Below are 12,275 nucleotides of genomic sequence, written 5' to 3' on the forward strand. Positions count from 1 at the left end.
AGGGGAAACGCCTTGGCTGTGGAGGGCGGGGCGTAAGCAAGGGTGAGGTTTGGTGGTGGGCGGGGCCTATGCTCCCGAGCCACAGGGCTGGAAAAGGCCCTGGGGGCTGTTGGGGGTGGGGGTTAGGCTCAAGGAACAGAAGGGGCCCAGGTGTGCCCCCCACCCCTGGTCTCAGGGCGTGGGAGGACCTCACCTGGGAGACCACTAGGTTTCCTGGGCTGGAGTGGGCAGGGCAAATGCCCTCCACTCCTCTCCCACTCCTCCGGGAGGGCCCCTCTCCCTGCCTCTGCTGATCTCTCTTGCCTGCCTCCTGTGCCCCAAAGGACCCATGCGGCCTGGGTGGGGCCTTGGAGGGCAGGGGACCAGCCTGGGAGCTCAGCAGGCTCCCTGTGCCTAGGTGTGTGGCGCAAACACCCTCTGTTCCTCTCCCACTCCTCCTGAGGGCCCCTCCCGCCTGCCTCTCCTGATTTCCCCAGCCTCAGGGACACCAATCCTATCTGGTCTCTCCTTCTCCTCCCCATTCAGTCCCCCATTTCCTACCAGTTCACTTGGGGGTTCCTCCCACCTCCTTGGGTGTCAGAGTTCTCCACCAGCGGCCGGCAGGCACCCTAGTTGTGGAGAGATGCTAACTTGGCGTATCCCCACACTGCCATCTTCTAAACATAGTGTTTGACATTACACATTTAGTGTTTGAAAGAGGAAATACTAAGCGTGGTGGTGTGAGAAATAAAACATTAGCGTATGTGTCCTTCAACCCATCCCATCTACATTGTCAGTACTATTGCATACTTTTATCTTCCCTCATCTGGATGGCTTCTGTTTCCTCCAGGTTTATATTCATAATCCTGATCTTGCTTCTTTTCAGCCAACATTGCTGGTGGATAAATAGTTATAAAATTAAATTTGATCATGTTACTCCCCTTATTAAAGCCATTAGATAGGAGCTCTCATACTTTACTGTATAAAGCCATCTAGGGTTTCATTAGGCAGATTCTGATCCATTCCAAGAGACATTGATTCAGGTCTGATATCAGGCCCAAGAACCCGTACTTTAACAAGCATCCCTGGTGTTCTGAGAGAAGCCCTGTTTTAATGGCTCCTAAGCCTGCAAGAGAAAGTTCAAAAGCCTTAGTGTGGACATCTGTGCTCTCAGTGAACCATGCCTTGCATTCTTTGTCTTGGTCATCAACATCAACACCCATCCTGTGATGTTTCCTGCCTTTATCCTTTTTCACATCCTGCTATCTTTCTGCCCTTTCATACCTCAAGTTATCCCTTTGGTGAGGTTCTCCCTGATCACCCAAGGTGGAGCTGGTACTTTCTCTTTCTCTGTTGTGTTTCTTTTTGTTTTTTGGCTGCATCAAGTCTTCGTTGCCGTGCACAGGCTTTCTCTTGTTGCTGTGAGCAAGGGCTACTCTTCGTTGTGGTGCGCAGGCTTTTCATTGCGGTGGCTTCTCTTGTTGCAGAGCACAGGCTCTAGGTGTGTGGGCTTCAGTAGTTGTGGCGTGCAGGCTCAGTAGTTGTGGCACATGGGCTTAGTTGCTCCGCGGCGTGCGGGATCTTCCCAGACCAGGGCTCGAGCCTGTGTCCCCTGCATTGGCAGGCAGATTCTTAACCACTGAGCTACCAGGGAAGTCCCTTTTTGTTGTGTTTCTTATTGTACCTTCCAACTGCCCTTTATTTGTAACACCATTCATCCTACATAGTAATTTCATTATTCATTAGTTTTGAGTTGCATGACTAGAAAATCGTCTTATTTATCTTTGTATCCTTAGTGCCTTGCACAAACATGGGTAAATGTGGAATGAATGAGTTAAACAGAGGAATGAAATTCAGAAAGTCTTGATTTTTTTTTTTTACTTCATATTTTGTGTAGTGTAAATTGATCTGTACTGCTTATGCACCTTAGGTTCTTAAGCTATAGTATGGAAATAATATTTATTTTCTACCTTCCTTTAAACACCATTTATTCAATTCAGAGCAGAGGTTTATACAAAGGAAGCAGAATTAGTGGTAATTCTGGAAATAATTTTTGAAAGAGCAGCCACTTGAGATACTTCTTGAAGTTTGAATAGAAGTATGACTTGAGTGGCAGCAGTGAGAATGAGAAAGGAGCATGATCCTGGCATAAGAAATGCAAAGGTACAAATGTCTGCAACTGCATGGTTCTGGAAGGCACAAGTGGTTTAATTTGGTTTCAGTAGAAGATGCAGGGTTGTGGTTAGACATGGAATTGGGGGAGTCGGCAGCAGTCTATTTTGGAGGCTGTTTTGTGCTTTGCAAAGAAGTCTTTGCAAAGATTTTATCCTTGGGTTATAAAATGCTGTTGAAGCCTCTTAAGCTGGAAAGGAACATAGTCACATGGGAGGAGGACTGAGACAGACGATAGACCATTTAAAGGGACTTAGTGTAATTTTACGAGTGAAGAGTTGATTAGCCACTTAAAATAATTTTATGAAGATTTTTATGTTCTTTGTTCATTCTGCCAGGTACTCTGTTACGCATGGGGTTACACAAGATGAGTAAGGTATAGTTCCTGTAGAGTACAGGAAAATGTAAATACATAAAAGAACTAATTATATAAATATAGCCAAGGCTTACAGGTTTGTGATATATAGTACAGAAAATGTTATGGGAACTGGGTTCATTGTGGGCTAACTTTCCCGGGAGAATTAGGGTCTTGATGGAAGAGAAGGGATTGGAGTAGAGCAAAGAAGAATATTTTGGGTAAAGAAATAAATAAAGGGATTAATGGGTGAGGGAGTGTGGTTATGGTGCTAGAGCCTGTTTGTTATAGCTGGAAAATATCTGGTATCAAATTGTAATGGGCCTTGAATGTTGTGCTGAAGGATTTTGTATTTTATCCTAGAGCATTATTTTCTAATTATGAAAATAATACATATTGATTATATACAATTTAAGAAATATATGGAAATATGAAGAAAATGTAAGTCTGATATGACTCCATCACAAAAAGTGGTTGCTATGAACATTTTCATGTATTTCTTTCCAGTGTTTGTCACTGTGCTCAAATGCATACTTGGGCATTAAATAAATGAAATCAGAATTATACTCTGTTGTATAGTGTGTGTGTGTGTGTGTGTGTGTGTGTGTGTGTGTGTGTACGTATGTGCACATATGTAATCTTATCTCACTTAAAATTGGAACATGGGCATTTTGCCATGTGGTTAAATGTGCCCAGGAAGCATGATTTATAGTGATTACAATATTTATCACATGGGTATGCTTATTTATTTCTTTATTGTTGGATTATTTAGGTTGTTTTCAATCTAAAATAATGGACACTGTTTCACTGAACGTCTTTGTATTTCTGACTATTTAGGATAGGGTTCTAGAAATAAATGTACTGGATCAAACAATCTTAAGGGCTCATGCTGTATTTTGCCAAATTGTTCTTCCAAAAGGCTCTATTTAAATTCATGCCTGCAGTGTGTGGGTCTGACTTTCATTGTACTCCTGGCTAAGTATTTTTTGTGTGTTTACTGTTTGCTAATTTTATAAGTGGTATCTTGTGGTTATTGTTATTTCCTCGACAATTCATTTGAGTAGGTTTTCCCTTATATTCCTTGACTATTTGTCTGTTTTACTAGTCACCTATACTTTGATTTAGTTTTAATTTTGTATTTTCTATTTCTCTTAATAACCCATGATAATGGCAGTGTTTGGCAGAAGAGTGACATGATTAGATTTGTTCTTCAGAAAGCAGTCTTGTGGCCTGTGAAGGATGGGAGTAAGGAGAGACTAGGGGCAGTGATGTCTGTTTAGAGAAGAGGAGATAAGGGTCTGAACATAGTGATGGTGATGGTGGGGATAGATTAGAAGAATGATTCTCAACCAATGATTTGGGAGATGCAGCAGGTTTAGTGGGAGGGTGGAGATTAGGACAGATTAACTACAAGGTTCTATGGGACATCCAGATACAAGCAGTGGGAATTGTAGGATTGAAACTCTTTCAGGAGCTGGTCTGGCTGGTGATGGAGATTAGGGAGCCACCTGCATATAGGTGATAGTTCTAATATGGGAGAAAGAATGAGTTTTCAGGGCAGCTGACTGAGAAGGGTGGTCAGAACTAGAAGGCTCATTAAGATGTGTTCTCTGGGAAGCTCTTTTTATACTTTCTCTCTCTTTCTGTCTCTCTTAGCAAAATCAACAATGTCAGAGATTATGGATATGGTCAGAGATACTGCAAAGAGATTAACGAGGAGAGGGACTGAAAAGTTTCCACTGGCTTAGTCTACTACTTTCCTTAAATGTGGCTAAAAGGGGCAGTAGACTGGGAAAGAAATAGAAGAAGGAACATGGTCAAAGGATAACACTTTTAAAGACTCTAAGTAGACTTGAACATGTTCTCTATTGAGGGAAAAGAATTTATGGAGAGGGAGAGATTGGAGGTAAAGTAAAAAAGGAGGAATTTGATGGTGCAGCAACTTAAAAGGATGAGTAGCTGTGATGAATGCATTATTCTTTCGGGTGGAACAAGTAGTATTACATTCCTAGAGATAGAATTTGCATATAAGTTATTGAAACAATTTTTAATCTGTTCTATGAGTAAAAAGACTCCCTGCTTCAATAATTAACTTTCATTTTCTTTTTTTTAAAACGTTAATTGACAGTGTTATAATTGTTTCAGCGTAAAGTTCTTCTAATTGTTTAAGTTCATATCTTTTATATGCTGCTGATTGGCAGAGTTAATGTGTTACTTTTAATGATACAGATACCTAAAAAGACAACTTAATAAGCATTTAAATCCCTTTGATTATTTATTGTTCATTAATGAATGCATGAAATTAAATACTTTGAATTATAGCCATCTTTTAAAAATATTTGTTGCAGGGAAATTTACCTAAATATTCTCATAACTCCCTGATGGTTCAAGCAATAAAGACAAACCTAACAGACCCGGACATACATGTGCTTTTCTTTGATGTGGAAGCGTTGATTATTCAGCTCCTGACTGAAGAAGCCTCTAGGCCGAATACTGCGCTTATTTCCCCAGAGAATCTGCAAAAAGCATCTGGCGGTTCAGACAAAGGGGGCTCTTTTCTAACTGGAAAACGAGCAGCAGTTCTCTTCCAACAAGTGAAAGAAACTATCAAAGAGAACATAAAGGAACATCTCCTTGATGATGAAGAGGAGGATGAGGAGATAATGAGACAGAGGCGGGAAGAAGGTGATCCCGAATATCGGGCCAGCAAATCTAAGCCACTGACCCTGTTAGAGTATAATCTGACTATGGACACAGCAAAATTGTTCATGTCCTGCCTTCATGCCTGGGGTTTGAATGATGTTCTGGATGAAGTCTGTCTTGATCGCCTTGGAATGCTGAAACCCCACTGCACAGTATCGTTCGGCCTCTTATCGAGAGGGGGTCATATGTCACTGATGCTTCCTGGTTATAATCAGGCTGCTTGTAAACTATCACATGGGAAAGCAGAAGTAGGAAGAAAGCTGCTGGCGACGGAGGGAGTAGGAAAGGGAACTTACGGAGTGTCCCGGGCCGTCACCACACAGCATCTCCTGTCTATCATATCTTTGGCAAATACCTTAATGAGTATGACCAATGCAACTTTTATTGGTGATCATATGAAGAAGGGCCCTACCAGGTGTGACCATGATAGTTTGATTTTATTCTTATGTTTCAAAAAAAAAGAAACCTGTTTTATTTTTGTCACTTCTTACTACCTTTTTTTGGGGGGGTGGGGCGCTCTACACACCTTGGCATTTTTGTGTCACCTCAGTGTTTCCCCTTTAAATTTTAAATACAACATGCATGACAAAATATTATCAAATTGTACAGTTTTATCTATACTCAGACATATTTAGTAGCTATTTAAAAAAAACTTAGAATGAGGGAGTAGGTCAGAGTTTAGCTTTAACAAATTATAGACTAGCTCTTCAGTAAATATAATCTTAGATTGTATCTATTTACAGTTTGCACTAACATTTAATTCAAATTGTATATTTGGTTAAAATGTGTGACCCATGGTGATGAATGGTAAGTGTTCAGTGGCTGGCTTCAGCATTTTGTGAGAAGTATAGTCAGAATTTCTCTGGGAAAAGAGGAAACAACTTTTTAAAGTGCAGGAGAGTATTCTTGTAATATTTCTACATAGTTAACCTGAGTTGCTATTTCTCATTTTCCAGAAGTCATGAAGACAACTTTTTAAACTCTGGTTTTATTATACTTTATTGAGAGCCGACCACATTTAGGATTTTTTAAAATCTAACGTACTAAAGTAGCACTTACCTAGTGTCTGGCTCTGTTGTAAGCACTTTACAGATGTTATCTCCTTAATGCCCTTACCCCTATAAGGTAGGTACTTTTATTATCCTTTTGCTACAGATGATAGAGCTGAGACACAGAGAGGTGAAGTAACTTGCCCAGGGTCACACAAGTAGTAAAATGGTAGGGCTGGAATTCAAAAGGGGACAGTCTGCCTGTGGAGTGGAAGATTTCTTAATGCCTTATTACCTTTTTCAGATTGTAGGGCTGAATTTTTTGAAACTCAGTATATTGTTCCATAAGTTCATTTGGACCAATGATGTGGGGTGGGCTGAAATATCAGCATGCTAATACTGAAGAATGAAGGGTTAATTATGATATTTATCTGTCAGTGGTAGTAGATTAAAGTGTTCATAAATATTTCTTAAACTAGTTTAAAGCATAAACTGTAGATGTAAAATTTTTACTTGCTATTTGTTAATCATTTAATTTTCTGTATTAAAATCTGAAACGGAAAATGTTAATAGGTACAAAACAAAAAACCCCTATCTTTTTGGAACAGCAAATTGAAAATGTTCTGTTATGTGTTTCTTTTGCAATTCATTTGGAACTAGAAAGCTTAATATTTTAAATGGCTCTGGAATTATGAAACTATGAATGTGTGTATATACATGTATTTTCTTCTTCTTTTTAAAGGCCACCTAGACCAGGCACCCCAGACCTTTCTAAGGCAAGGGGTTCTCCTCCAACTTCCAGTAATATTGTGCAAGGACAGATTAAACAAGGTAAAATTAAATCTTATTAAGTAATTGACATGACATTTCAGCTGTAGAAACTGAGGAGGCATAGCTAATGTATAATCATAACATTTTGTTTGTCTCAGATTGTTAAATAGAGAAAAGTTGTTATATTCCAGATGTAAATATGGATAATTAAGATGTTAGTTAAAAATAAATCAGATTTATTTAGAAATTGATAAATGAGCGTATTTCACGTAATTTTATTGTACTGTCTTTGGCCTAATTTTTATGCATTAGGGGCACCTTAACTTGACAACACTAGTGCCTTAATGTGTGTATCTTGAGTCTATAAGTTATGTCTATTTTTTAAACTACATTTAGAAATGTTTAAATTCATATTTCCATACTATAGCTATCCTTGTGTCGTTTGCCAGTAGTTCATGCATTGTAATCCACAGTGGAAATAGTTTCTTTTTATTTAGTCATTATATACTTTAACTTTTTGTTCATAGCTTTTGTTTTGTTAGGGGATAGAAGAAAGATTGAGTTTTTCTTCCTTTATTTTCTTTTACACTCATTTTAGGACTTGACAAGAGAGTTCAGGGGGGAGTCACTTCTGCTTAGAGAGCTTTCCTTTAGGCTAAGTTGAAGGTTGTGCTTGTAAATGGTGACATTGTAGGATGTTCTTTTTTCAAAAAATTTGTTTAAGGTGTTAAAGAGTCAGTGAACAGTTCCGCAAAATTTGTTTGGTGAACAATAGGCCTCCAACTTCATGCCTACAGTTTTCCTCTTTCCTAGAACAAGTCCTCTGCTCTCTTAGCTGATTGTTTGTCCTAACTTTAATATCCTTAAATGGTATACTTGGTTTTTAGTTTTAGGTACTGTGTCGTAGCTTCTCATTATGGAAGATAAGTTATCCCACTCTCTATGCCACTCCTATCCTTCATTTCCAGCCCCATGTGGTCACCTCTCTTATTCCCCTGTCTTCTCATCAAGCCTTTATACTCATTTTATAATAGTCTATATGAATATATATAAAAGTTTTAATTAGATAACTTTATACTTGTGTATGTGTGAAATACACACAGAAAAGTGCACAAAACAAATATGCAGCTCAGTGATTTTTACAAGCTGAACACCCATGTAACTATATCCCTGGACAAGAAATAGAACATTGCCAGTACTCCTGAAGCCTCCTACATGTTCCCTCCCAATCAGTATACCTTCCTCTTCCAAAGGTAACTACTATCTTGACTTTTAGGAAATCATTTCCTTGCTTTCCTTTATGGTTGTACCACCTAAGTTTAAATCCCTAAACACTATGGTTTAGTTTTGCCTGTGTTTTGAATTTTATATGCGTTCAGTTAGTCATGGAGCATGCATTCTTTTGTGTTTGGCTACTTTTGTGAGATTTATTAGTGTTGTTGCACGTGACTATAGTTTGTTCATTTTCATTGTTCATTTTATTGCTGTATACTATTCTGATGAATGAATAGACCACAATTTTTTCATCCATTTCTTGGTCAATAGACACTTGGATTACTTCCAGTGTTTCATTTTCATAAATAATTCTGCTATGAACATTCTTGTATTTGAATCTTAGTGTATATTAGAAGCGTTTCTGTTGTGTATGTAACCAAAAGTGGAATTTCTGCATATATTTATCTTCAGCTTTAATTGTGGATAATGTTAACATGTTTTCCTAAGTGAGAGACATATACATCCATCATACTGGCTAAGGGGAAAAAGATGGAAATTGTTGTGTTAGCTGGGATATGGATCAGTGAGACCTCTCATATATAGCTGGTAAGATATCCTAGCCAACACTTAATATTTTCCATGTTTTTCACTTTAGCCATTTTGGTATGGCTAGTATATCTGACATATCAGTATTTTCATTCCTGATTAATATTTTTGTATCCTATTTAAGAAATTACCCTGATATTTCTACTCTGATATGAGGATATTCTTCTTTATTTTCTTTTGGAAGCTTTCTTATTTTACCTTTCTCATTTAGGTTTATAGTCTCCCTAGACCTTAATTTTGTGTATTATGTGAAGCAGGGGTCCTGTTTTGATTTTACTTCCATATACCAAATTGGTACAGCATGATTTATTAAAGAGAGGATTCTTTCCTCACTGCTTTGCAGTGCCATTTTTGTCATAAATATAATGTCCTTATATATGGTAGTCTATTTCTGAGCTGTTTGAGCACTTTGATTTGTTTGTGTATCATTGTGCCTTAATTACTGTAGCTCTGTAATAAGACTTGATATTTAATAGATCAAGTCTTCCCACCCATTCTTCTTAAAGAATGTCTTGACTATTCTTGTCCTTCTGAATTTCAGTATAAATTTTAGAACTGTTTTATTATTATCACAAAGGCCTATTGTGATTTTAACTTCGATTTTATTGAATTTGTAGATCATTTGGGGGAGAATTATTTTCTTAGTGGGGTTCACTCATTTAATCCATCAACTTGATATATCTCTACATTTATTTAGGTCTTATTTAGCTATCATAACTCTGTATAGTTTTCTATATAGAGGTCTTATATTTCTTTTGTTAGATTTATTCCTAGATATTAGATTTTTAAAATACTCTATTTAATATCTAATTGATATTAAATTTCTTCATTTTCTGTGCCCCTGATATAGAAATGCAGTTGACTTTTGTATATTGACCTTATATCAAAGAATCTTGCTAAATTCACCTATTAAAGGTAATACTTTTCTGTAGATTCTTTTGATCATATGGACAATCATATGGAACAACTTTTTTATTTCCAGTATCAAAGGGAGAACTTTTAAGATTTCATAATTGTGATAATTCCTATATGCTTTTACAGATAATTTAAGAAATTAACTCTTCTGTTCCTTTGCTAAGTGTTTATCATCAGTGTATGTTGGATTTTATCATGCTTTTTCTGTATCTATTGAGGTGACTATATAATTTTTTTTTACTCTATTAATGTGATGAATTTACAACCCAATTTTGCATTTCAGAATAAAACCAATCTTGTGATGTATTATTATCTTATATATTGTTGCATTTAATTTAATATTTTTTATTTAGGAAAACGTTTTCTTCTAATATTTATGTAAGGTTTTACTTTATTCAAGTTTCGGCAAATGGATTGGGGAATCTTCCTTTTCCATTTTTAGGTAGAATTTGTGTGAGATTGGCATTAATTATTTCATAAATGTGCAGTGGAATTTGCTGGGGTTAGACCTAGAGTTTTCTTTGTGGGGAGTTGTAAAATTCTGGGTTCAGTTTCTCTCATTGTTATAGAACTTCAAATTTTCTGTTTCTTTTTGTGTCAGTTTCATTAAGTAGTACATATTTAGGGATTTTTCTAGTTCTAAATTTTCAAATGCGTTTGCATTTGAAAAGATAACATCTTATCTTTTTAATTTCTGTAGTATCTGTGGTGATGTCTCCATTTTTATTCCTGATATTAATCATTTGTAGCTTTCTTTTTTCTTAATCAGTCTTACTGGGGCTTTATCAATCTTTTTAATCCGTAGTGCCTTTGTTTATCCTTTCAAATGCATATTTTTTCCTGTTTCACTAAATTCCGCTCTTCTCCCACTTCCTTGGGATTCAATATGCTGTTATTATTAATTTTTTTAATAAGTTTATTTATTTTATTTATTTCTGACTGCATTGGGTCTTTGTTGCTGTGTGTGGGCTTTCTCTAGTTATGGCGAGCGGGGGCTACTCTTCATTGCGGTGCGCGGGCTTCTCATTGTGGTGGCTTCTCTTGTTGCAGAGCACGGGCTCTAGGCACACGGGCTTAAGTAGTTGTGGCTCACGGGCTCTAGAACACAGACTCAGTAGTTGTGGCACACGAGCTTAGTTGCTCTGTGGCATGTGGGATCTTCCCGGACCAGGGTTCAAACTCATGTCGCCTGCCACTGCGCCACCAGGGAAGTCCAGTTATTATTAATTTTTAAAAACTTTTTACGATTGATGGTTACTTACTGATGTTGAATTGAAGTTAGAGCAGACATCCTTGCCTCATTCCCAATCTTAGGGATAAAGCATTCAGTCTTTTACTATTAAGTATGATGTTAGCTATAAGTTTTTCTTAGATGAGCTGGATGTTGAGGAAGTTCCCTCCTATTCCTAGTTTGCTGAGATTTTAAAATTATGAACGGATGTTAGATTTTGTCAGATGATTTTTCTGCATCCATTGAAATTATCAAATGAATTTTCTCCTTTATTTTCTCAGTAAGTCCAAGAACATTGACTTCTGAATTTTAAGAAACCTTGCAATCCTGGGGTAGATCACACTTGGTCATGATGAATTATCCTTTTTATAGATTATTGGGTATAATTTGTTAAAATTTTGTTAAGAGTTTTTATGTGTATGATCATGAGGGATTTGGGTCTAGAGTTTTTCATTTCAATAATGTGTTTGTTCAGTTTTGGTAACAGGATAATGTTGGTCTCACAGAATGACTTAGGATGTTATCCCTTTTCTTGTTTTCTGGAAGGGCATGCGTAGAATTGATACTATTTTTTACTTGTTTGATCTGTTTCACCAGTGAAAATATGTGGGCATAGGGTTTTCTTTATGGGAAGATTTTTTTAACTACAAATTTAAATGCTTTAATAGATACAGAGCTATTTAGGTGTTTTTTTTTTTTTAAATTCATCTTGGGTGAACTTTGGTAATTTGTGTCAAATTTATTGGCAAAAAGTTGTTTAATATTCTCTTATTTTCCTTTCAATATCATATCTGTAGGATTTGAAATGACATCCCCTATCTCATTTCTATTATTCATAACTTATGTTTTTTCTCTTTTTTCCTGATCAGTCTAGCTAGTAACTTAGCAGTTTTGTAGTTCTTAACCAGCTTTGGGTTTCATCAGTTTTTAATGTTGTTATTCTGTTTTCTATTTCATTTATTTCTGCTTTGCTTGTTATTATTTCACTTCTTTTGCTTTAAATTTGCTTGTATTTTTTTTTTTTTTGTGGTACGCGGGCCTCTCACTGTCGTGGCCTCTCCCATTGTGGAGCACAGGCTCTGGACGCGCAGGCTCAGCGGCCATGGCTCACGGGCCCAGCCGCTCTGCGGCATGTGGGATCTTCCCGGACCGGGGCACGAACCCACGTCCCCTGCATCGGCAGGCGGACTCTCAACCACTGCGCCACCAGGGAAGCCCTGCTTGTATTTTTTATTTTTATTTTTTTAGAGTAGAACCTGAGGTCATGGATATAAAACTTTTCTTCTTTCCTAATATAGGCAGTCAGCACTACAAATTTACCCTAAGTACAGCTTTAGTA

At 37.3% G+C, this 12,275-nt stretch overlaps 1 protein-coding gene across 6 annotated transcripts in view; it reads left to right on the forward strand.

The window, feature by feature from the left end:
* Nucleotides 1-12,275, forward strand: part of WDR7 (WD repeat domain 7) — a 391,118-nt gene that overhangs the window by 105,600 nt on the left and 273,243 nt on the right. For all 6 annotated transcript variants that reach the window (XM_027118597.1, XM_027118595.1, XM_027118593.1 and 3 more), the window contains 2 exons: nt 4,855-5,624; nt 6,941-7,029. In XM_027118597.1, the coding sequence (XP_026974398.1) occupies nt 4,855-5,624; nt 6,941-7,029 (859 nt within the window). The remainder of the gene's footprint in view (nt 1-4,854; nt 5,625-6,940; nt 7,030-12,275) is intronic.

Source organism: Aethalodelphis obliquidens, unplaced genomic scaffold, assembly GCF_003676395.1.
Source record: "Aethalodelphis obliquidens isolate GAN/ISIS:26980383/991018 unplaced genomic scaffold, ASM367639v1 scaffold19, whole genome shotgun sequence".
In the NCBI taxonomy this organism is placed as follows: Eukaryota; Metazoa; Chordata; class Mammalia; order Artiodactyla; family Delphinidae; genus Aethalodelphis; species Aethalodelphis obliquidens.